Source organism: Numida meleagris, chromosome 12 (genome assembly GCF_002078875.1).
Source record: "Numida meleagris isolate 19003 breed g44 Domestic line chromosome 12, NumMel1.0, whole genome shotgun sequence".
NCBI lineage: Eukaryota > Metazoa > Chordata > Aves > Galliformes > Numididae > Numida > Numida meleagris.
The window spans coordinates 10,075,825-10,101,388 of NC_034420.1; the positions used below are offsets into that span (position 1 = coordinate 10,075,825).

The window sequence follows — 25,564 nt, forward strand, 5'->3', positions numbered from 1 at the left end:
TTTTTTTTTTTTTTTTTAATATGATTGCTTACAGTGAAGTACATTAGAATAAGTAGAATAGCTCTGTTACTGGTCTTAATCTTTAAAATTGCCTCGAATTCCATAAGCGTATAAAGATGATAGAGGTTAATGAATGTCCCAAATAATTTTCCGACATCTGAACTTCTTTTAAAAATCATTTTAGCTTGCATTGAGGAAATGAATCTAAAATGTTTTTAAAAGTTTTAGTAGGTGGTTATTTCATTTGAGAGTTATAGATCAGTGTATAAAGATAGAATAACTCGCTGCCAGTACTCTGTGACTTTTGTTGCTGTTTGCTTTTTAAAGCTTATCATGTTGGTGTTTATGTAGTACTTTGTACATTGGAGTCCTTTGACTGGACACCTGGGCTCTGAATGAGTGCAAATAAGAATGAAGGTTTATTTGGTGCACACTCTGACCATTTTTGTTGTGTCATTAACCTGCCCCCACAGCCCCCGTTTTACAATATCGCTGTGGAAAACTGTTAGCAAATGGACTTATATATAGCAAAAATAGAAGCTGTCCTGCCTGGATTTGAATTTTGTCAGTGGATTCATTCGGTCATTTGTGGCCATACAGGAAGCCCCATTCATATGATCACAAAGCCTAATAGCTGTTTGTTCAGTGAGATTGATTTGATTACTCTTCTGTCTTGTGCTGTTTACAGTCTGCTGCCAGCTCACTGAAAGGGAAGAGAATGGCTGCAAAGGAGAAGTTGGAGGCAATATTAAATGTGGCCCTGAGGGTCCCGAGCATCATGCTGTTGGATGTCTTGTACAGATGGGATGTCAGCTCATTCTTCCAGCAGATCCAAAGAAGCAGCCTGCACAACAACCCTCTCTTCCAGTACAAGTACTTGGCCCTTAATATGCATTATGTGGGTAAGTGAATGTGTATTCAAGAGAAAACACTACTGTAGTAAATAGCATTTTGCTTGCTTCAGAATTGTTAAGAAATTTATAATAGCACGGTAATATATTGATTACACCAAATTGCGTGGAAATAAATGTAATCAGCAGCACTGTAATTAATGTAAGGGGCTGTTTACATTAGCAGTAAAGAAATCCTGTATAGGGTCTTCAGCTTTGTTATTTAGTCTTCGTATGTAAATAGAGTAAAATTAATGTCTGGAAACAGTACTGATGTCCTGAGAGCAGCACGGTAATGCTGGCTGCATCTGGCTAGTGAGAAAGCTGCAGTGAAACACTGTGCAGACAAGAAGTATTGAAACTTATATCATTGGCATTGAGGAATAGACCAGAGCAAAGGTTGCCTGCTCTGAGCTGTGACTACAGCACCAGAAAGTTGGCTTTTACTGCCGTGTGGATATGGCTCTTCAGCTTACAACCTTATGACCTGTATATATGCTCTGAGTTGATTAGAGCATGTAACGAGTCCTGCGTTGCAGATAAATGGACAAAATTACTAACACGGTTCAAGGAGCTGAGGTTTCAACCTTGCCCTGCAAGTCTAGCTCAGAAATGCTAGAAGTCTGCTTTCAGGAGATGAAAGGATTGCTGTTCTGGGACCTGCTCTCCAGGTGGGTATGTGATTCATCTAGTGAGTGCACATGGGGTTAATTAGGGATTGGATCCAGACTGTGGAGGTTGACAGCCAATGACAATCAGCATGAATGCTGCCTAGCTTTGGGAGAAATGGCTGGCATATAATTATCCCATTCTGCAGTGTTTCTTCCTTGTAGATGACTTGGAGGATAAAGATGTACTGGAGTCGGCTAAAGGAAATGCCCTTTAGTTGTTAGAGGACTCTCTTTTTTTTTTTTTTAAGTGGTTTGTCTAGTGTTTTAATCCTGACTGTGGAAGTGTGGGTCTTTATTTTCCATCTATTAAATGTCTGTTTGGAAGTTTATTTACTGTCATTAAAAACACCTGTGGGTTTCTTTGTTATGGCTCCATTCTACTTTGCTAGGGATACCTGTGTATCTACTTCTACTCTAGAAAGCTGGTGTTACTGCTTTAAGGGGTCTTCGTGTATTTGGGGGAGAGAGCACTTGTTTGTTGGTGGTGAAATGACACAGGACTGTGGAGGCATGGAACTGTACCTGGCCTTCTCTTGCTTGGCTTGTTCTGTGCATGCAGCTTGTACACAAATGAATACCTTCTAGGAATTAGTTTGTCAGATTAGCTTCTAGTACAAAACTAACAGTTGTGCAGTAAGCTATCAAGATGTAACTTCCTGCTGTGATGCAACATTTTTTTTATAGTCATTTCATAACATTATCTTTGCTTAAGTGTGTTAACATAACACCAATAAAAAGCATTACGGAGGTGGTAGGCATTATTACCTCAAAGTATTTCTCACGTGGATGCTATTTTAGTACCCAACCAGTGGATTCTGGTGCGCTCCCCCAACAAGTTAGTGTCTTGGTGCACAGTCACTCAGCAGTAATTCTGCTTTTTGCTTTTACAGTATTGAGTGTCTGTACTTCTCTTGTTCCAACTTGTAGTTGCTGAGACCAAGGGGAGCTTACAAATCATCAAACAAGTTGCTTGTTTTACAAGCTTTTCAAACAGTTATCAGTGACAAAGCTTTGCTTGTACTTTATTTCAAAAGTTGATTTGTGTTTGTTCCTTGGTTGTTGCTATTTTTTTCTTAAAGCTACATCAGCGTGAGGCTGGGCTACATCAACTTTCATGCCTACACAACGTTCTCTGTGGCTTTAATTGCATCAGTTTACATAATCTTAATTAAAATAATGTATCAGAATGTATAAATTTAATTTTTAAAATAAACAAAGTACTTTTCAGCCAGTTTGGGAAATGAAGGTTCTTTGGAGATATGTTGGGGGAAATGAATTGTTAGTGTGTGATTTGAACAACAATTTACCGTGGATATTTTTCAGCATGCTAATCTGTTTTGTAAAAAAAAAAAAAAAAAATCTTTCATATTTGCTGTAAGCAAACACAGTATCAGCAAGTTTGGCAGCAGCTTTGTAATATAAAATGATTACTGAATTTCTTTAAAGATAAGGTACCACATCACAGAAGTGCTATTAACGGCTTAGGAGATCAGGTACGTTTATCTCAGGTAGATGTTTAAGGAACAATTTGTTTAGAGAACTTTATCAGGGTTGGTAGATTTTACTGACTTTTAGAGTGAACACTTTCCCAGCACTAAGGACCCAGCTGGAGGTTCCCAAGATCATTTTCATTTGGTTTAAGATACTCTTTTTCTTCTATCCCTTTCACTCAAAGTTTGAAAAGCCGATTGGATTTGGTCAGGTGAGGTGATATGCTGCGGTGTGACTCGTGTTCCAGGTAGGAGTACTGAGGAGGTCATAAGAACCTCTAGGATGCAATCTGTTCTTTGATACAGCTTTTCCCTTTCATATCATTTCATGAAACAGTAAGTTCAACTGCGTGAAATTGAACTATAAATGTGTAAAACAATGCAAATAACAGAGGTAAATTTCTGCTTAGAATTTTTGAATGCAAACAGATTAATTAAGTATAAACAAAATTACTTTACAATTTTCCTGTAAACTTTATCTGTCGAATAGCACCGTGGTTATTGTTCCAGAGGTTTAAAGGGCCACTGTGTGTCCTGCAGAAGTCTTCAGCATGCACAGCATGTGATAAGTTAGCATGCAGTGTGCTGCAGTACTAGTGGTGGTTCTTGTGGTCTGTTATCAAGTACAGAGATCTGGAGGTGGGGAGCTGGGGGGAAGCTTAGGAGAAGAACCAGCTTTCTGTCCACAGCTCTTTTAAAGATATAATGTGGTTTCATTATCACTTCATTAAAGTTGCTTAATGTAAGTTAAAGTAGCCTCTTAAAGATAAGAAGTGCTAGCTAAAATGGCTTTCTACCTCAGACTTGTATGTGGTGTAGGCTAGCACGGTGCTACAGTCAGACTTCAGTGCTTTCTTCTGTGCTCTAGAGTAGCTCTGAGGGGAGAGTCACTTACATTTCTTTGATGCAGATGATGGAAACAGATGAAACCACGTAATTCTTTCCTCTGAAGGGCAAAGGGATGCTATTTGTTCTAACTCGTAAATGCTCTGGAGTTAAATGGAAAGAGTTGTGCTTACCCTGTAATCAGTTACACTTGGAACTAAAATCACTGTCATGTGAAAGGCACAGAAGTGTGCTAAATACATATTGTTTTCTTAACTAAGAATAAAAATAAGAGCAGTTTTCTATCTTTAACTATATTCTTTGTCATAACAACAATAACAAAATCTGGGAAATAAACTCAAGAAACCATTTTAAATACTTGGAATAAGTAGAACATGTGTCATCTTTCCCAACCCTGTTTATAATTGCAGTTTCTTGAACTTTATGGTTAATACCTTAATTGTTCGGTCACATCACTGGCCAGGTGTGAACTGCTTGTTTGGAATGAGGCCTTCAGAAAAGGGGTTTGGGGCAGGAGAAACCTGAAGATGCTGCTGTCTGGTTGCTCTCTTTTTTTGGTCTGCCTGCCTTCTTTGAGCTATCATGCATTTGTTGGAAGATCTTTTATTTGCATGGATTTTTTTTTTGGTGGTGTCTTTTAAGAGGAAAGTTTCAGATGTCTGATAGGAACACAATAAAAGATGCCACGGGAAGTTTCAGTTCATGCTGGAGCAGCAAGCAATTGGCTCATTCCAAAAACAAACTTCCCAAAATCCTGAGATGAGGATGCCTGACTAAATGTGCAAATGCACTCAGTGCACACAAAGGCGAAGTGCTGCTCGGGTCCAACACATCCAGTACCTCTGGATCTGCTGTCCCACGTCTTCTGTTGCCTGCCTTCCAGAACCATTTAGATAAGGGGATAGTAGAACTAGTTTAAACTGTGCCTATTTTTACTAAGTGCAATTTGATGACGTGAACTTGGTCTTTATTTCTTCTAAAAAAATACTTGCTATATCTTGATATCCTCTTCTTGGATTATACTCTGCAGTTGGTAGATAAAGAAGTGGGTTGAGATCGTGCCATGGTCAAAATACAGCGTACTCTTTTTTGCACTTTCCAACTCCCGGAGACTGCTGGTTCTCATACTGCTGCCATGGCATCCTAGGCTTTTACTGAGCAGCTTCAGGTAACTTCCCTGTGAAGCTGGTAACTCTTTTTGGCAACTTGTATCACTTTGTAGTATTTTATTTTTAAAAATTCAATAGTAGTTTGCTTGAAAGGAGATTCTCCAAATTTTATGAGGTTCATTTGACAATTGTATTTCTAAGTACCACAATTTGGCAATTTGTGTTAATGACTTGGAATACTTTGTGAATATTTCTGTTCTTATGGTTCCACTTCCAGTTGTGTTTTCTTTTGCAGTATTCTTGAGGTTCTCCCTGGTTGTAATTTGTGCCAGAACTCTGGTCAGTATGCGAGCTGTATTATAGAAGCAGCCCCTGAATGACAGAGCAGTACTGGAACCTGAAGTCCATTTTGTTTGCTCTAACGTAACTGTAAATCTCTGTAAGCAACTCAGTTCTTGGGTTATTTATGCTTCAAACACCCAATCTGTTACGCATTTAATAATTCAAGAAACATCTGTTGAAACTGATGGCAGTACCCCAGTAATGAGTAAATTGTTTTGTTGCAATTATTTTCACAGAGATATGCAGATATTTGTAACGATTTCAGATCTCTGTTTATAGTTGCACTCTGCCATGACTGGGTAAATACTAATTTTCTTGTGCATAAGTGGGTTTAGATATATGTTTTCTCAGCTTAAAACTAATTTTTCAACATATTTTCTGTTGGCTCAAAGTACAAAACTTCTCAGAGTGTGCAACATTTGTCTTCAGCTGCTCTGGGTGAGTGGGAGAGTGAGGAAGCTGAGGATGTACGAGAGCTTTTCTTCTCTCCTGGCTTAAAAATAAGTGGCTGTCGTGGTTCCTTCCGGACTTGAGCCAACCTTCCCTCAGCTTGGCCACAGGAGTTTGGTAACTTCTGCATCATACCTTACCAACCAGGAGCTCTAAAGAGAGAGTACCTTTTGAAAACTGTCCACTTTTGAAATAGACATTTTAGGTATATAGACAACTTATAAAATGTGTGTAAATTGTGGTGTGAATGGTTATCCTAAGAGTTAGACTCACTGAGGATAAAGGTGCAAGTTGTTACCTGCTTCTACTACAACAAATCAAATACGGTCTTTCAGAAGTCTTCCTGTGTTTGATGCTGTTATGTTGTGGCCAGGTAATTTCCTGAGTAAACTGAAATGGGGACAGGCAAGGGTTAGGCTAAAATGAAATAGCTGACTTGGTGGTGCCCTGATCCTACATGGAGCCAGGACTGACAGAGTCTTGGTGGTATTCTGTGGCTCACAGGTTGCTGCCTTGCAGGGCATTGTAAGATGTGTGCTTTATCCTCAGAGGGCGTGGTTGAGTAGGAAGATGGATCCTTCCAAATTAATTTTCTGGTACAGTCCAAGCTATTACTTTCTGGTGCTCAAAGATTTAAATTCCTTCCTTTGTAGTATCCAGCATAAGCAGCTGCTTTTCTTTTGCCTCTGCTGAAGCAGTATCCAAGAGATGGTTTGGTTTTATTAAGAAATGTTATGAACTCTTGAATTGGCTTTCATCTGCAGAGTTGTCATTTTTCGACTAAACCTGTAGGAAACTTAGATTAATAACGTGAAGTGGACACGAGGGATCTGTAATCATGCAAATGAGCACTAAAATGGTTCATAAAGAGGATGTGTTGCAGCTTTGATCGTGCTCTGGAAGCCTCCGCTGTATGCAGCTTGCCAATAAAACTCAGGCAACTGAGTGGGGAAGGAGGTAATGCAGGGTGAGGGAAGCTGGGAAACACCTTGGTGGGAAGCAACCAGAGATTGCTGAAAGGCAGTCTGCGAGCTGTGCTTACTGTAACAATGAGCATTGCACAGTGAGGGGTTTTCATCTAGCTGAATCAACACGTTGTAAATGAGGTCATGAGCCAGTTAATGCATGTGTTCTTGTCTAGTGATGTTTAACTTAGCTTTTCTGCTGATTTTTTTTTTTTCTCTACGTGCTCCGGTGGCATCTAAACCAGTCCCGTCTTACAGAAAAGGCGGTGGAAGCTCTGTGCTTCCTTTTGCTCCCAAATAGGTGCTCAGTGCTGGATCTGTGCATTTTTAAGTTTGACCAAATCGGATTCTGTTAACCCGCGCCAAATGTTGCCCACCAGGGTGACTGTTTCTCAAGTTGTAAATCCTTGTGTGGGGAGAATCTTCCCCAAATGGAATGTCTGTTTTCAGTACCCTCCTTTCTCCTGACAGAGGAGGTGCAAATGAAAACAGTGTAATAATTTAGATGAGAAAGCTGCTGTGAGAAATTTCATTTCCTTGTCCTTTGTTTTGAAGAAGAATCTCATTTATGCCATATACTAATTACATCATTCGTCAAAGCAAAAAGAAAGGGAACAGAATATTGCTGCTGGTATGTCTGAATTTGAGCTCTTCTTCCTTCTGCGATGAGCCAGTTTGGTAATGAATTATTTGCTTTCTTTTTTTGGCAGAGACATTGTAGATAAAAATGAGGTTGGTACCACTGTGGGAATAGGGCCTCTGCAGCAAGAATGCAAATATTGCAGTACCAAGTGTGTCAAAATCTCTCTCGTGAAGTTATGAGATGAAACTGTAAATAGGAGTGAAAAGAAACTACTTTAAACGTCTCTTACTCTCTCCTTCAAAATGTAACAGAGCAAACAAAGGCAATTTCAAAACAAATATTTAAATTCTGGCTCAAACTCATGAGTGACAGCATTCATCTTTAAAGCTTCTTCCCTCTGCTGCTTACAGGTTATTTGTGTGAAACGTGCAGATGGGACAGTAACCTTCATGTCTTCTGATCTGTGCGTAGATATTTTTTATGCCTTCAATATATCCTCCTATATTTGAGTTAGTGATCACAGAGAACAATGAACTTCAGTCAGTTTTAAAATACTCCTGTGTAACATGGCTGTGCTGCAGTTACTGCCCCCTGAAAAGTCTTCCTTCTACATAAATTATCTCAGCATCTTTCAAGTTCATAATCAAGTGGCCTTTCATGTGATTGAATAAGGTAAAGAAGATGGCAGAGCTTAAATGCAGATACAGTAAACAGGTGTTCTTGGACTATTTATAGAGAAGAAGAGGAATAAAAGACTGCATAATAAACTGCATTTAGTTCTCCTCCACCTGAAGGTGAGTCACACTGAGAGAGGAAGGTTTGGGGAGGTTTGACTCAGGGCTGGAGTGGTACATGGCTGTGCCAGACAGACTTGTCCCTACCAAAGCAATAAAGGGAAGGTGGTGAACACAGCAGGGACTCGGTATTAAAAATGTCTGCTTATGTTTTGAGAGCTGGTTTTGCTGTGGGCATCTTGTGAGCCTGATGGCTTTTCTAGGAGCATGCTGCAGGTTACCTTCTTGAAGACCTGACTATTGGCAGAGTTTATGGGCTGCTTATTGCAGGTGGGAAGTACAAAGTAGCCTTGAAATACTTTTACATAAATACTGCCTTTAACATTGTATCTTTATCAAATGTGGGAATATACTGTGTGTTACAGTAGCTGTTTGTCTCACCTTTGAGTGCTAAATCTAGAGTTAGGTTGCTTTCTTAGGTATTCTTTAAAAATTTTGCAGTAGGAGTTAAGTCAGTTAAGCAGGCTGTACCCAGAGTTGCTGAATAGTTGGATGATACTTCTGGCTGCACTGCTCACATTAACACTTGAAGTGACGGGTTAAGTTCTTTAGTGTTTTCTTCTTAGCAGAAGGGAAGTTGTGAGCCATTGCTGTTTTTTTTTTTCTTTGCCTGAATGAGTTTCAGTGGCAGGCACTTCAGCTGACCTTCAGAAAGCGCGTGAGTGCACTGCATTGTGTTGGAGAGCTCAGAACTAGAGATTAGTAAGGGCACCACACGATGGGTCTTTGACCTGCTGAGTGGCTACGAAAGTGAAGAGGATGGGCAAACACTGCCCGTTTGTGGAGTGGACTTTGAGGTATTACGTTGATAAAATATCCTAATGAGAGCAGTTAGGGGAAAAAAAGATCAGTGTTCTGTTTGTTGTAAAAGCTGCTGAGGAGCCAGGCTGTGTTTTTGAAGACTGAAGCTTTACCTGCACTCGATCTTTTTCCACAGGTTTACTAAATACCAGCAGGCAGTGAAATAACGGCTGGTGTCAGTGCCTGCAAACACTCGATTGTGTCACGTCTTCTTGTTTCATGGAGCCCTGATGGCTTCAATGTGCTTTAATATTGCTAGAACGGAAAAGAGCCTATGTCTGTCTACCTAAATTGTAGGCATGCATAATGTCTTAAAACCATGAAGATACAGTGGAAGAATTAAAACATGAAATGACGACCAGCATGTATAAGTGTACTATATGTTCTTCGTTTAGAAGAAAGGATATTTGACATCACCTGACTGAGTTTGTTGGATGGATAGACTTCTTCTGTTATGCTGAAACTTATTTTCGCTTGGAAGAGGGACACCTAAGCCTTTTCCTTTTGTTACATAGGTTTTGATAATGTCTTGCTAACATACTGGGGACCAAGTCCACCACTTGCTGTCTGGATGTAGTGTTATAGAAACTGGTAGAGCTATCTCTGCTCATAGGGGGAAAAAAAGGCAGTTTCAGTGTGCGGTGTGTCTTGATGACAGGAAAATAAAAGTACATGAGTTTTATGACCAGATGAAAACAAAAGCAATTGAAGAGCTCTGGATAACTTGAGTGCTAGCTCATATTTTAAGAAATTTGGGGTTAGACAGTATTTTTTGAAATCTCAAGCTCTGCTTTCTGTTACAGGTTATATCTTAAGTGTTGTGCTCCTAACTTTACCAAGACAACACCTTGTTCAGCTCTACCTGTACTTTCTGACTGCACTGCTGCTGTATGCCGGGCACCAAATTTCCAGGTAGGAATAAGTGGGTTAATTTTGTTAGCTTCATTTGTGAGTTAAAAATATAACTGAGGCTTCGTTGATAGCTTCTGCAAATTGGGGGAGGTCTGGTTTCCTGGAGGCTTTTTTTTTGTGCCGGATACCTAAATGTATCATGCTGTTGTTTATTTTAAAAAGTTAATGGAATCGAATGTGCTGTCAACTAGCTCTGGTGTATTGTTGTTGATTTAAGAGGAGTTTTGAACTGCTTTTCTGCAGAGTGTAATTTCCGTTAATCTGAGGAGAAAAAACACTACAGGACTAAACGTGGCCTCTGATGTAGTAACCCGTTACTCAATGGCTGAATTAGCATGCTTTCAACGCTGGGGCATCTTACCAGGCAAACAGAATCTTATCTTCAAATTCCTGGCACAGAGGAGAAGGGAGAAGGTGGTGCTGTGCAGGATAGTAAAAGTGAAGTAGTCATGGAATTTATTCTTAAGTTCATTTTTGTGTAATATATTTTACAATGAAAACAAAAAGAAGGGTTTTTGGATCTCAAAGCACAAAGCAAAAGGCTGGACAACTCTGAGAAAGGCAAGACAAAGTGGACCGTCTTCATTTGTTTGGCTGGAGCTAAATCTGTTGAAAACCAATATAAACTTCCCTGCTGACAAGATGTTGAATTGGAACTAAAGAGAGTGCCCTCACATTAATGTCTTTACGTGGGAAGTTTTGTAAATGTGGACCTAGGCCTGATTGATTTTGGTTCCCACTGGTGGGAAAAATTAAAAAATGTGCTTTTGATTGATTTAAGTAATAGGTTTGTTGTTCCTGCATCAAAATTGTTGTACTAAAGCATTTGCTGGGATGTTTGAGCATGCTGCAGCTCAGGGAAAGTGCTCACAAAGGTTTTGTGGTAAGTTGGTGTGCGGCTGTTGTAGTTGTCAGTTTCAGTTAATAACTTCCTGAATTGATGAGAGTGCAAGAGAGTAATTAGACCTCTTATTCACTGGGTAGGAAGGAAAGAGGATTTTTTATCATCTGCAATGGAGTCCTCAGCTTTTGCAGATACAGTTTGTGGGTGTTTCTCATGGAGTTAAAGGCTTACTTGTTAGAAGAAGCAACCTAAACATTATTTAAGAATTTGTATTGAAGTAAGAATACAACTGGTACCAGAAACCCATCACGTACAGGGCTTTGGGCCAGAACATTTAGAGCTAGAGATCCTTCTGCCATTCTGGATATTTGAATCTTTCAAAACAAAGGGAGATGCTATGGATTTTGGTTGATAAATATAATGCTGTCCCTTAATGTGATTTTTATGGCTTTTTTTTTGTTTTTCTCTACAGCGTGACTTGTAAGTGGTATTGTGTTTTGAGATTAGGGATTTAAAGGGCTTCATTGAAGTATGCTGGATAACTATTGCTTGGTCTGTTTGGTGCATTTGTACTAAGCTTTCTGTATTTGATGCTTCTGGAGTGTATTAATGAAGACTTTAATTAAATCTTTCATCAACTGGCACTAAAATATTTAATTAAAAGATGTCTGAGATTCAAATAGTCCAGCACTAGTCCCTAGATATTTAGCAAAGCAATGTAGCTAGCGCTTCTGAGCGAGCTTACCATTCCCTAGATATAAGGCTGGTTTGAAAGGAGGCACTGTGCAGGGGAATCTCTGCAACAGCCTTTGTATAACATGGGGAATGCAACCTGAATTAGGTTTTCAAAAGAATTTCCGAATCCATTTAGTTTTCGTAATAGAAATAGTAAAGTGTAACAACATGCAGATACAGTCTTGTTCCCAGAGCTAAACCTCTTATTAATGGTGCTATCCAGCTACAACTGACATTTCTATTTAGCAGACTGATCGTAGTGAGACATGCAGTAATCATGTGTACGGACTCTTCCTGATTTTTTTTTTTTTTTTGCTAATAAATCTGCTCAGTGTGTGCTGCTTGCACACATTACCAGTTGGGAGGCTATTTAAAACAGATGAAGAGATCCCATATTGAGGCGAGGCCGGTTTGGTTAATGCAGATTTTAGAATAAGACCAGAATCAGCTGGCACTTATGACTCTGCAGCATCCTGGAAATTCTGAGCTGCTGAAAGACTGCAGCCTTCAGTGCTGTTTTTCCAGCCCAGAAATAGCTTGTGGTTCAGCTGCAAGTCTAGGAATAAGATCTGAATGTTATAGTTAAGCTCTGATTCAGACTTCGGATCTGTGTGACCTTGACAAGACACTTCTTAGCGTTTGCTTCCTCAGCTGTAAAACCAGGAATTACCTTAATGTGTAAGGATTGATTAGCTAATGTTTGTGAGCACTTGGAGAGTCCGTGGCAGCACTGCATTTATCCATCACATGTTAGCCTGGCAATTTGGGTAGAGATAATTCACCATCTGTTTAAGAGAAAAGGAGAAGTCAGCTTTAAAAAACAGCCCTGCCACTCTTGACAAAGAAAATGTGTACTTTTTTTCCTTTTGTATGTAGCTGTGTGAATGTCTTGCTTGAAAGGATCACATTTTCCTCCCTCCGGCCCCCAGTTTCAACAAGAAAACTGGGGAAAAGAAATGAAGCAATTGAAAATATTATTTATGTTATAAATTGGAATATGCGTCGTTATATTAACTGATGCTATCATTGCATTCCAGATGTTGAACCTGGCAGAGCTTGGGGAAGATTTGGGATGATGGTAGCTGGGGAGGGGGAGAGGAGGAGGAGAAGGCAGGGAGCAAGAGATTGAATTTTTGTCTTATCTGTATTCCTGAAACACATTTTTATTTTTCAAAATATCTATAGACATTCAAAATTTAAGTATGTGTGTATTTGATGTTAACAGCAAAGATTAATCAGTCAAAAGTGTCAGCAATATGACTCAGGTAAAATAACCACCGTGCCTTATGCCTGTCAATTACAAAGCATATTTTTAATAACAGAAGACCTCTCTTGGCTTTCTGTAGCAATTAATGGCTGTAGATGAACTGCTGTATCTCTTCACCTTTTTAGAGCAATGTTAATCATGACAGTCCACGTAGCTGTGCAGCAGTTTGATGAAATGAGGCTAGGAATGTATCCACAGAATGAAGAACCGGCCATTTGATCTAAGCTTTATTCCTACATTTTAATTTTCTACAGCAATAATGCAGCTTCAGTCATCACATTAATGTTTTCTTACACTGCTGGAGTAAAATGAGCCATTCTCAAATGTACATAAAAGCTGCAGCCTAATACAGGTTTAATTGATCAAAATTGAGTGCGGGCTCTTGCTTTTCTCAGCATCTTGTGTAGCAGTGCAGCTGTTCAGGCATCTTTTGATGGGCATCTGCGCCAAAAGATCCCGTGTTCGTACTTGTGAGAAGAGAATAATTACTTTTCTTATTCAGGCATCATCTACAAATACTGTTTAAAAAATATAGGAGACCTTAAAACATTGCTTCTCTGAGCTGGTAGGCGTGCAAATCTCAATTAAAGAGAGGTACTTAAAGAAGGAAGCCAAGTATGACGCCTCTGTGCAAATGACTGAATCAGCCAAGGGCAAGAAATGTAGCTTGAAAGGATTTGGGTCATCTCCAGGCATGTTCCTGCTATAAAAGAGACGACTGTAAGTGCAGCTTTGTTGGTGTCTTAGCTAAGTTGTGTAAGGCTTTCGTGCTACCGTTGGTATTCTGGATGATTTTGTAACGTGTTTCCTGGCAGATGTAGAAAAAGCTAGATGTCTTCACTGCTTTCCTTCCAGCAGTTTAGAAATAACCATCGTTTTCACCTTCAATTTCAGGAAGGAGTATGATATTGCTGTTAGAAAAAGCCATCTTCAGCATGTTGCAAATTTGTACGAGATCTGTGGTGGTGGTTTTTTCTCCCGCTGTAACTGATAGATTATCCTGCTCGTTTTGCAAATGCTGTCAGAAAGTGCTTTCTGCAGATGGAAATAAATAAAAATACCCAACTTTGTCCCAGAGATGACATCTATGTGGATGTTTGAAGACTGAAATAAACCAACCAAACCCTTGTACTTATCTCTGGCTTGATAATAAGGGGGAATGTTCTACCTAGGATGAGCTGTTAGCTGCCTTTTCCATCCTCGTGTTTTTGGTTGTAGGTTACAGTCTGAAGAGCCCACACTTGCATACCTCGCATGCACTGTGACACTTGAAAAGCTGCACTGAGTAGGCAGTGCTGTCAGCTATGAAGAAGGGGCTTTGAAGTGTTTGTTTTAGTACCTTGAGATTTATGTCTCAAATTCCAGAGACTTTTTGTAAATGAGAGCGTGAATACCTTAGTTTGGAGTGGTGAAACTGGTGCTGGAACCGGAGTATTTTTTCATATTTCTGGAGAGAAGTGAATGCGTCTAGTAGCATTGCTTTGCATATTTTTTCTGCCCTGAAATATAAAGAGCCTTTCTTAAATTGGTTGTGATTTCCAGCCTTGCTTGCTCTGCTTTGACTGCATCTGTTTGCAGCAAGCATGGCTTGCCTCATTGATGTAAAGAACTACGCCATAAGTGAAGCACCCTGCCCCTCGAGCAAATGCTCTGCTGGCTCAGTGCGGGGTCAGATTGAGTGTGTCTGCCTGGCATTCCCGGAGCTGCAGCCAGATGGGAGTGACTGGATGGGGTTGGCAGAGGCTGTGGGGCCGCAGGAGTTGGTGGTGTGTAACAGAGGTGCAGCAGCAGCCGTGTGGGGAGTGCAGAAGAGAGAGCTGAAGCTCTGGATCCAAAGGGTCACGAGTGTCGCCTGCTGTCTCATGGCAGGGGATTAACGAGCCGCTGGAGAATTACTGCTGTGCTGTTCCAGGATTATCTTTGGAAAGTGCAAAGTGTTTGCTCTTCATGTGAAGTTCATATTTGATTTACTTTGCTGTTACGTAGGTTAGCCCACTTACAGCGGAGCTGATGGATGATTGCCAACAGCAGGAAAAATGCCCGCTCTCCGTAGGATTCTTACTTCTTTCTTCAATTGCCTGAGCTCATCCTCCTAGCCCACTTGTCAGAGAAAAGTTACAAGCGTTCTGTCAGGTTTTCATACTATCTTACTGTATCTTCAGCAGTGCTCCACCAGTTTGAGGGTATCCCGTTGGTCCCCCTGAGCTCCCCAGCATGCAGCTCAATTTTTAAATCCTGTTGGTTAAAGGGATTATGAGGCAAGCCTGGCCTGCCTCTTCCACGCCTGTCACTGTTCCTTCATAGCTAATTTTGAATTCAGTGCAAAGAGATTGTTTGGTGCAAAACCTTTTGGTCCTTTAATTGGAAGACCTCTTCACATGATGCTGGTGGGGAAGAAGAATCATAAGTAGGAAGAACACTTAATAAGGAAACTTAAAAATGAAATGGTGCTTAAGAGGCTTTGTCAATAAGCAGTTTCAGGCCATGCTGAAGAGCAGCTTGGGTGTCCCAGAGGACTTTTACGGCCGTGACAGTGAGTCTAATTACAGATAATACGCCTGTCGCTGAAGTCATGCTCCAGTTAGGTCCTTCGATCGGTGAGGCTGCCATAGCAGCCATGCTAATATTGCTTTTTGAAATTTACTGAATTGTCTGTAACGTACGCTGAAGTTAAACGTGTGCGGATGAGTAAATTGCGTCTTGTCTGATCAGAAGGATCTTAATACTTTGTGGTTTTATTTTTTTAGGGATTACGTGAGAAGTGAGTTAGAATCAGGATATGAAGGGCCAATGTACGTGGAGCCTCTCTCAATGAATCGTTTCATGACTGCGTTAGTAGGTAAGTGACTTAAATGTTTGTGGTGCAGGAGAGAGCTCTGCCTAATTCTCTTCATTGAAACCTAGGCACGTTTTGCCTCTTGTTTTCAAATTTCTCTGTGACTTTTAGTAGCTGTGATCCTTGTTAATACGCAGGAGGTGTGGAATTCTGAGTGTGTCCTACCTGATTCTCCATATTCCACTGAATTACTAATAATCCCTTATTTACAGCATCAAAGTATTTTCTAGATCTGATTGGGGATTTTTAAAATTTAATGGTAGGTTCAAATGCTTTAGATTCATAAGGGTATCGTAATCTATTATGCTGTTGTAAAGATGGACTTTGTTGCAGTTCATGCTTGTCTGTGGCCTATGGAACTGAAATTAAAAGTGTGTTATAAATTGGTAGAGTAGGACGAGTGGATGGTGAGTATGTTCTTGTAGAAGCACTTTAAACTCATGCCTGGGACTTTGGGTGAAAACTTCAAAATAAACGGTTCTTATAGGAGGTGATTTACCATAGTAGGCAGCATAGGAGGTATTCTTAAAAGAAAGCTTTTGAGTTTTGCCTCTGTATCCCTTTCTACCCCTGTGATAGCATCAAAGCATGAAGAATACAGGGGGAGAGATTCAAGGATCTCATATGTGTGCAGTCCACTTCGGTTTGTAGTGGTTGGTCACTTACTGGCAGCTTATAGTTTCTTTCAAAAATAGTATTAATATTCTTTAGTGCTTCTGTGTTCATCAGTTCTAGAATTTTGCTTCTTAAATGTAGCGTTCTACCTTGCAGTTGGATTCAGAACAGTTGGATTGTGTTGGATGGAAAGTACCGTAGAAATTTCAGTGGTAACATGTTTGTAATGCTTTTGTCTTTGAAGTGGTTTGTGTGAGCATTTATAAACTTTATAGATGAGCATTATCATATTCTTACAAGAAAAGGAAAAAAACAAATGAAATAGGTTTGTGGATGTGTGCATGGAACTACAGGCTTTTTTTTTTCCAACCTAGTTCCAAGGATATTACTAATTAAGGAGTAATAACGCATAACTACATTTAGATTATTTTATTAATGGCAGAGGTGACTTCTTTTTCTAAAAATCTCAAAGAAATTGTGAAGAATTGGGCTTTTTACGCTCCTTCTTACCCTCCCCTCCCAAATGAACTTTGGAAGAGAATAAATTCAGCATTAAGGATGCTCTGCCATACCATATGCTCTGCTGAGAGGATATTGGAATACACATGTGCCATGTGTATTTTAGAAATAAGCCGAAGACAAACTCAGAAGAGAAATCTTCCCTAATTCCTTTCGCTAAGGTCTATGGTTTTCATCAGATTATTGACAGATTTAGTCAGCCGTGCACTGTTGGCAAAACTCATCTGCTTTCTGTTTGCTTGCAGCTGCTACTGAGAGATTTAAATGGGTTTACTTCTTACAGTATGTTAGGTCTACCGGAATATATACGTCTCCTTTATGCCTGCATCTTCACTTTTAGATGGGGCATTTGTCCTTGCTTTTAATATTTTTATAGAAACAACATCGGTATTTTCTGAGGAGAGGAGATCTTTTGAGGTTATTTGTTCTCTTTTCTGATTTCTAGGTGTGCTAAATTTTCTGTCTTATCATGGGACACCAAGGTACAGCTAAATCCTTTAGTATGTTTCAGTGAGGAAATATTTGTAATTAGTTCTTTGAATCTCTCTTAGGTGCAGGGTCCCATAATAAAGCAGAATCCCTCTGAGTTTCACAAAGCAGCAGGCAGGAAGAGGCCAGGAGGCATTATGCCATTCTGTAACATTTAGATGGAAACTAAACCAAGAGTCAAACGCATCACTGTGCCATGATGTACCATTCAGGTTTTAATATAAATCAAATATGAGTGACAAAGACACTATTGTTTTTGTCCAGTACAGTTTTTTGTTGTACTGGGTGGCAGACTAAAATGTCTGCTTACTGTAATTGTTCTTTGGAAGTAGCTGGGACTATACTAGCAAGTATGTGTCTGTTAACATATTTAATATTTTCATTAATAGTTTTCCATGTTCTTATAAAGCCAACTTGAAAATGTAATTTTAATCTTGATGACAATTGGTGGTCTTCAGGAAAATTCTATAGAAGCGGACTGTGTTTGACAGTGTTTTCTGTAAATATGAAATACTTTGTTAAACTTGTTACTTACCAAGGTATTTATCCATACCAAGGTATTTATCCAATGCGTTCTGCTGTGTCTCAGGAGCATACTGTGCTGAACTGCCATCTTCACAGCAAAAAGAAGGTGCAGGTGATTTGCACCATTCTTTCATGTGTTCTGCCAGAGCATTGTGGTGCAGCAGTGTTGTCAAAGGCACTGAGACAGGTGTGAGGGGAAACAATCATGATGCTGATAGAGCTCTGTTACCTAAAAGCTGTGGTCACAATAAAGGGCATGATGTATGATGCACCACCTGGGCCAGATTTAATCTTTGTTAATGCCTTTATTCATGAGTGCCTTTTGAATGGTCTTTCACAGTCAGTTCTTCTCCCAGCTCTAGCTCAGTCCAATGACTGTTAGCTAGGGTTACAAATATGCTCTGCAGTTCTGGATGGAAGGAATAAATGCCTTCAAACTGCCTCTTGGATGAGTGTCTTACCTCGTGAGAATGTCAGCTTTGGAAGTTACAAAGCTGCATGGCTTTGGAAGTAGTGCTACTGTGACGACTTGTTTTTTCTTGGTTCTCATTGCTCAGTAGTGGGAGCACGTACTAACTTTAAGACATCTTGCTTTTTGCCAAGCAGTTAATGTCATAACCAGGAAATTTGTTAACATCAGCTTTTTAAAAAAGGGAATAAAATGGAGAGTTCCCTTCTAAATGTGGTTTGAACAGCGACAGTACCACATAGACTCAGTTACTGCACATTTTCCATTAGCTTACTGCCTGAGAGTCTTTGGCTGTATTTAATGTACTTGTGGAGGTTTTGGGAGGGGAAAAGAATGGGCAGGAACTGAAGGCAGTAGATTTCTTCCTCATTGCCTCATTCCCTAGCAGAGAAGTCTGAAGTCCTGCAGGAGCACTCCAGATGTTGGATTCATTATCACTGGCTGTGGTTTTCAGTCCACAGCATCTAAGATTGCAGAGTGAACTGCTCCATTGGATTTGCTAGTCTTAGCAGATAGTTTGAGCATCATAGAATCATCATAGAATGGCCTGGGTTGAAAAGGACCTCAAAGATCGAGTATCAACCCCCCTGCTGAGTGCAGGGTTGCCAACCACCAGACCATCAAAATATTTTGGTGATTTGATATGAGTTCCAAACTGGTTTCTTCTGACTGAAACTGCAAGTTGTGTATGTGATACCTCACCATTTACAGCCCGACTTGGAAATAAACTATGGTGTGCAACACGTAGAGACTGTCCTGAACAAGGGTGCTGCTGCCCCAGTTAAAGATGGGAATTATGTCCTTGTCACTGAAAGCCCCGCTGTCATTTCGGGCCCTTCCTGAGAACTGACTAAATGCAGACTGCAGGAAGGAGACCAGGGCCTCAAGAGGGAATGTCCACATGTTTCATTTGCTGGTGTACAGGTCTCTTTCCCATGACAAGTAACTTCCAATCAGTGTACAAATGGAAAAGGTGGAAAACAGAATGCTCTGCAGGGATGATGAGCATACTGAGCGTGTTATGCCAGGAGGAAAGCAGGTGTTACGGTTTCATCAGATGAGACTACAGTCAGAGGTCCTATTTAATGACTGGAGAGCCACAAAGTTATCCCAAAGAGCACTGGATTGTTGAGCATGATATTGTGGCAGTGTTTTATTTCAGATGATGACACTAACTAGACCCTGAAGAACGTATTGGATGCTGGTGTCTGTATCCTTTGTGTGTGAAGCTGTGTTGCCTTAGTTACTGTGGATCGCATGAACCCTCCCAGGCTGACCGTGCCAGGCCCTGAGCATCGCAGCACCCTTAAGCAGTGTGGGAGCACCCTGCGTGTGGGCAGAGAACCACAGTTGGAAGGGACCTTCAAGATCATCTAGTCCCAGGCCCCTGTCATGGATGCTTGGATGAGGACGGTGCAAAGGAGGAAGGACTTTAAGTAATAGAGTTTAGAAATTGCATTCGGTTTGAGTTATTTTGAAAGCAGAAATTGTTTTGTAGATGGGAAGTTAAGCAGGGTGAAAGAAAACCACTGGTACTCCCATTTCTTCTCTCCCAGCTTCTTTCCCTGAGCCACCCAGAAGGGCAAGGTGACAAGGTCAATGTCATGTGCTTATATGAGCACATGCAATTAGCTGAGGCCTGGCAATGTTGTGGCCTTGGATTTGCTACTCTGTGCTTTGCGAAGGCCAACTCTTGGTTCCAAACAGAGCTGTGGGATGCAGAGAATTGTAGAGGTGGCTCCAAGGCATTGCTTTAGCACTTGGGTTTGGTACCATGTGACGTGGCTTCCAGATGTAAGCTGACATAAGTGGTGAACAAGGTTCTGCTTCTAAATAAAGGAAAAGGCTTGTTTCTTGCCCAAAGAGATAGGTAAGAATTTTTCTTACCCAGAAGATGTGCGTTTGGCTCCATGCTGCTTCCTCTGAGATAAAGGGTACGAGTTCCAATGACTGCAATGGGCGAGTTACAGTGGAGAGGTCTGCTGCAGAAATACTGCCTTCCAGATCTCTGGGTGTGTAGGAGAGATGTGCCTGTGCCCTGCCAACTGGTTAAGAGAATTTACTTGTTAATTATCTGTCACTTGCAAGGTTCAGTGTTAATTCTGAGCAACTGCCCCCGGGCATTATGAAATTATTGAAATCTCAGCTGCTGGCCTGGCTGTCTCCTGTTGTTCTTGGCCGGTAATTCCTCTTGACAGTGTAAATATTGTTGCTCTAAAAGCCATTTGGGACCTTTGATTTTTTTTTTTTTTAATAGATCAGGATGAAATAGCCTTATAGCTGGGCTTCAGAAATGCTGCTGCTATGCTCACAGGTACAGGTTGAGCTGGGGATGTGGAAACCAGAGGGATGACTTGCCCAGTTATCCTCTGTGTGATTTATTCCTGGGACTTTGCATTAATTTGAACATGATTGTGGGTGTGCTTTGGGCTGGCATTTTGCTCATCTGCGAAGCGCATGCTTGGCGTAGTTTGAAAATGGTAAGTTTTGTGACCTAGCAAACAATGCAGAGGAGACTGGTTTCATAACAGATATGTCCTAGTTAGAGCTGTCATAATATGCTGGATGTTGATAACTGTGTTATGGAAAGATAACGAATTAAAATACGTTTTTCCTGAAGGGGATAATCAGCTTGATTATAAAAGACTGTCGCGTTTTCAGGTCAGCTGGTGGTATGCACGCTCTGCTCCTGCGTCATGAAAACAAAGCAGATCTGGCTCTTCTCTGCTCACATGCTCCCTCTGCTGGCACGGCTCTGCCTCGTCCCGTTGGAAACCATTGTCATCATCAACAAATTTGCCATGATTTTCACTGGTTTGGAAGTTCTCTACTTTCTGGGATCAAATCTTCTGGTACCCTATAACTTGGCGAAATCTGCATACAGAGAACTTGTCCAGGTAAGACAGAATGGAACAATTTTATTCTCCTGGGCATGAGCGTTTTTGCAGGAAAGAAGTAATAAATAAAAGTATTTTGACTGTTTTCTGTGCATCTGTTTTTGTGTGTGAGCTCATGTTTTCTTAGTAAGCCAAGTGTGTTCCTATCCATAGCATCCTCCTTCTTTAATTTAGGGTAGCTTACAATTTGTATGGGTGGGCAGTTAAGGTGTTAGCCTGGGTTGTACTGCTTCCGGCTAGTTGAGCAGGTTGACTTTGCTTGGATTTTACTCAGTCCTTCCTAAATCCAGGCTAAAAAAACGGGACTGTGGTAGGATGGAATTTATCTAGAGTGTTATTAAGTGAGCAAGGTACTCCCTATGCATTAATAACAGTAGCTGTTCATTTCAAGAAATACCTTATGTATGAAAAGTATTCGTAATCATAGTAGTGTATAATTGGGAGTAAGAGTAAAGCTGATTTTGACTGTGACTTAGGCTGTGATGTGAAAAGTTGAAAAGTCTGTAGTATTTTCTTCAGAAAAGCAGCATTTCTGAAACCTCTGGCGACAGTCAACAGAAACAGAAAACTGATCTGACACATGTCCCTTTTGTTAACGCTTTGACATCCAGTGTAGACATCTAATATGTATTTGGCTGAGAAGCTGCTTTGTTAATGCTACAAAAATATTACGCCTCATGTTATTTATACAAAGATAAAATGTGTGTGCATATAAAAAAGTGTACTTTTTTGTGTGTACATAAGAAAAAAATGATACTTGTTTAATTTTGGCTGACCCACTAGTTCTCTTACCACTTGTTGGGTTTTTTCAAAGAAAGCTTTTGGTTTTCTGCCTGTTGCTTCTTCATTCTGGAAGCAGCCTGAAAACTAAGTTAAGCTCTTTCAAAGCAGTCTTTTAAGCTCTTCTTTGCTTTTTTTTATGTCATATGTCATATACCAACCAGAACTTGGCAGCAGTAGGTGTCTGGCGTGCTAAAGTCTCAGCCTGTCATTTTGATCATTACTGTCTAATTATCTATTTTGTATGTAATTGGTCTTCAGAGCAAGATTATCCTCCCTTGCTTGTACAGCACTTAACATGGTCTGATCTTGTCCATAACTAGATTGTAGATTTACTGATTAAAACAAGCTCAGGACCTGATTGGCAAAGCCTCAATATCCATGTTTTCCAGCAAGAATATGAAAATCATGCTTACCATTCCTTTAAAAGAGTGAGAGCAGTACCATTTGGGATAGAACATGCTCCTCTTCTGTACTGTTTGAAGATGTGGAACGGGGTGGAACCAGCACCTCCATTTTCTATGTGCGTGACACCTGCAGAGTTTAACTTCCTGATGTCAAATTCAAATCCGATGTGGATTTGATTCATGCATCTATTGTTTTATTAGACACTAAGTGGAAAACACTTAAACGTTATAAGAAATTTTTGGCTGCAGATAAGTTTGGGGGTGGAATAGTTGTCTTTGCTCAGAATTGTATTCTAAGTGCAACTGCTATACAGGTTTCCTGATCTTTAGGATGCCCTAACCTTGTGTGGTAGATAGCTGTCAGTGATGCCTTTGTCCTGGTGTTAGTGACTTCACTGCTATTGTAGGCTGAAATTGATTGCTGTTTTGATGTCAGTGGTAAAACTTGGTGAATATTAAGATGTTCAGCACCATATCTCTTGAACATAGCACCGGAGTGGGGATAGCCCTAACTGGTGGACCAAAGCAGTTTTCTGCATATGTGTGTAGTTTGTCCTGTGTCTGGTGATATAATTTAAAAGAAGATCCATAAGTGTGGCTGCCTCCTTGCAGCAGAAGATGCCAGAAATGCCTCCTGGTTATGAAGCTACAATGTAAGCACAGATGACCCGTCTCTGACATGGAGGAGTGCTGTGCCAGGAGCTGCACAGGGTTGCCTGCCTTGGTGCCGGGCCAGGAGAGTCCCCTGTGGGCAGATGCAGTTCCTTGACAAGTCTCCACATAGCTAAAAGCAGGAGCTTGGCACCGTGTCCCTGCCAGCATCATACTGGTTGTCCATCAGCCACAGTTCATACTGCAGCAGGTCCCATGAATCTAATATCCCTCATGCTTGTCATGAAAGGCTGAGTAGATGACTCTTAAACATTTTGTTGAAATAACAACTGTTTCATGTGTTTGCTAGCCATTACAAATTTTACATCATTGTGGAAAGCAGGTGATGAGGAAATAATTGTGAGTGATCTCCTTTTGACCTTTGATATTAAGTATGCCTGTATGAAGTTCCAGCTTCCAGAGGATCTCTGTGTTGTAACAGTTGTTGAAATACAAGAGATGTAATTTAACTTCAGAGTCTGGTGAAATAGCTTTTAACCATGAACGTCAAAACTCTTGGTTGGTTAGGAGCAGTCAGAAGTTTGGTACCTGTTCATCTGGAGATACTTAACTACAAAATGTCTGACGTATTTAGTGTTCCCTCTCAAACAGATCAGCAAAGCAGATTCATAGTGCTAAAGTGTTCTGGTTCATATTTCATTATCTAGTGTGTGTGGTGAGTTGACAGTAGCTGTTGAGAAAAGAGCTTTGCTCTGACTTGAGCTGGGAAAATGATCAGAGTGGGCTGTGTGTGAGCCAGGGGCGTGCATCCTTCCTGTGAGAGGGCAGCACACAGCAGCTCCAAGCCAACAGGAAGGGGCATTTCTGGTGGTTTTCTGCACAGTAGGGTATTACTCCTTACTCAGGTAAGACAGTTGATCAGAGAGTAGTTTGTCACTGCTGAGTGTGGGCTTTCCCATTGTCAGGCTGTAGCTTGACCCTTTTTTTTGCTTTGGGATGGCCAGTGCAGTGTGAATTGCCCTTAGTTTTATGGTGGCTTTACAGTTGAACAGCCTTTTGTTATCAAACCATAAATGATGTGAACCAATAACAAACTGTGTTTTTCTCTGTCTTGCCCAGGTGGTGGAAGTGTATGGTCTGCTGGCTCTGGGGATGTCTCTGTGGAACCAGCTGGTGGTCCCTGTTCTTTTCATGGTGTTCTGGCTGGTCTTATTTGCTCTCCAGATCTATTCCTATTTCAGTACACGGGACCAGCCTGCCTCAAGAGAGAGACTCCTCTTCCTCTTCTTGACGAGGTAATTAACTAGTCTGTACATAGCTGTTTTGAGTATGTTCTGAAACATCTCTTTTAGAGACTAGATAGCTGGATTGGCCTTATTGCATTGGATGCCAGCAAATACCTCTCCTTACTGCAGTGACCATGTATGCTGCCCCTGCAAAGCTTCAGAGGCATCAATTATGTTTAGGACAGATGTTAGTACAACTGTGGGACAGTTCCCAAAGAAAACAAAAAATTCCTTTGATGAGGAAATAAAAAGAGCACACTTCTTACCTTTTCTGTAAGACTGGGAGTGATGTAAGTCTGTTCTTACCAGATTGGAGAGTTCTTGCATGTGTATTTGCTGTTAAAGAAAATTGTGTATATTTCATTGTCCTTGATGTTCCTCCCAAAATCTTTTCTTCGACTATATAACTGAGATGATTTTTTTTTATATGCTTTGAAGTGTTTAGCTCTTTGGGACAATTTATAAACTTGTGCTTCATACATAAACATAACAGAACAGTCTGAGCTCTTTAGGCTTTTCTGCGAGTTCTTAAGCTCCTCTGGGGACCCTTGAATGGAACGTCATGTGGAAATAAGTTTAAGAAGGATAGTAAAATTACAGGGAGGAAAAAAAGGAAAGATTGATCATTAGTCAGAATGGCCAAGATTCTTATTTTCTGATAAGCAAAACTCAGAGTTCCTCAAACTCTGCAGAAATACTGTATTTAAATATCTATGTTTCACTGCCTTGACTGGCAGGAATACTTGAAAGCTTTATCAGCCCTGCCCAGGTTAGTAAATAGACAGAACTGGAAGGCTTATGAGAAGCTTTGCAAGTAGTGTATGTAAACACTTCAAAATACTCTGTTGTGAATTGCTGTCAAAGGAGATCTCCAGTTCAAGTAGTCATTAAAACAAAGTAAACATCTCTTGCTTTGTGCTCTTCTTATTTTTGAAGGATATTCTTCCTCAAAGCACTTTTGTCTTTTCAAACTGCTGGACTGGTTCTCTCCTCAGTTGGTTAATTAGCGTGACACATTTTTGACCACCATAATTTCTCTCATGAAAGACTACTATCCTGGTGAACAAGCTAAGATCTTTTTATTATTATATTTATAATGAATGGAGGTGTTGATGTGCTGTTACCTGCGGTTGTGTATTTGAGATGTTCCAGGTGTGTAATCCCTGGCTGACAGCTCTTCATTGAGTGCTGGGACATGTGGTATTCTGCACCGTGCTCTCTGTGCTCTGGCAGCTGCATTTCTTAGGAGCCCAAGCATACCTTGAGGCTTGGGCTTCTCTGAATAGTGCAATGCCAGGATCAATAAAAGAGCAGCCCTAAGGTAAGGGAGCTGAAGGAAGTCTGCTGTTCTCGGTTTCATCATATGTACTCAGAAGTCTCAGTCTTAGCTACTTTACTGCTGTAGCAAAATAAAAGAAAAACCCAGCTGA

The 25,564-nt window shown here is 40.5% G+C and overlaps 1 protein-coding gene across 2 annotated transcripts in view; it reads left to right on the forward strand.

Annotated features, from left to right (window-relative positions):
* RNF145 (ring finger protein 145) overlaps window positions 1–25,564 on the forward strand; it is a 47,095-nt gene that overhangs the window by 13,534 nt on the left and 7,997 nt on the right. For both annotated transcript variants that reach the window (XM_021410247.1, XM_021410246.1), the window contains exons 2-6: window positions 689–902; window positions 9,745–9,853; window positions 15,447–15,538; window positions 20,814–21,049; window positions 23,968–24,143. In XM_021410247.1, the coding sequence (XP_021265922.1) occupies window positions 719–902; window positions 9,745–9,853; window positions 15,447–15,538; window positions 20,814–21,049; window positions 23,968–24,143 (797 nt within the window). In that variant the 5' untranslated portion in view covers window positions 689–718. The remainder of the gene's footprint in view (window positions 1–688; window positions 903–9,744; window positions 9,854–15,446; window positions 15,539–20,813; window positions 21,050–23,967; window positions 24,144–25,564) is intronic.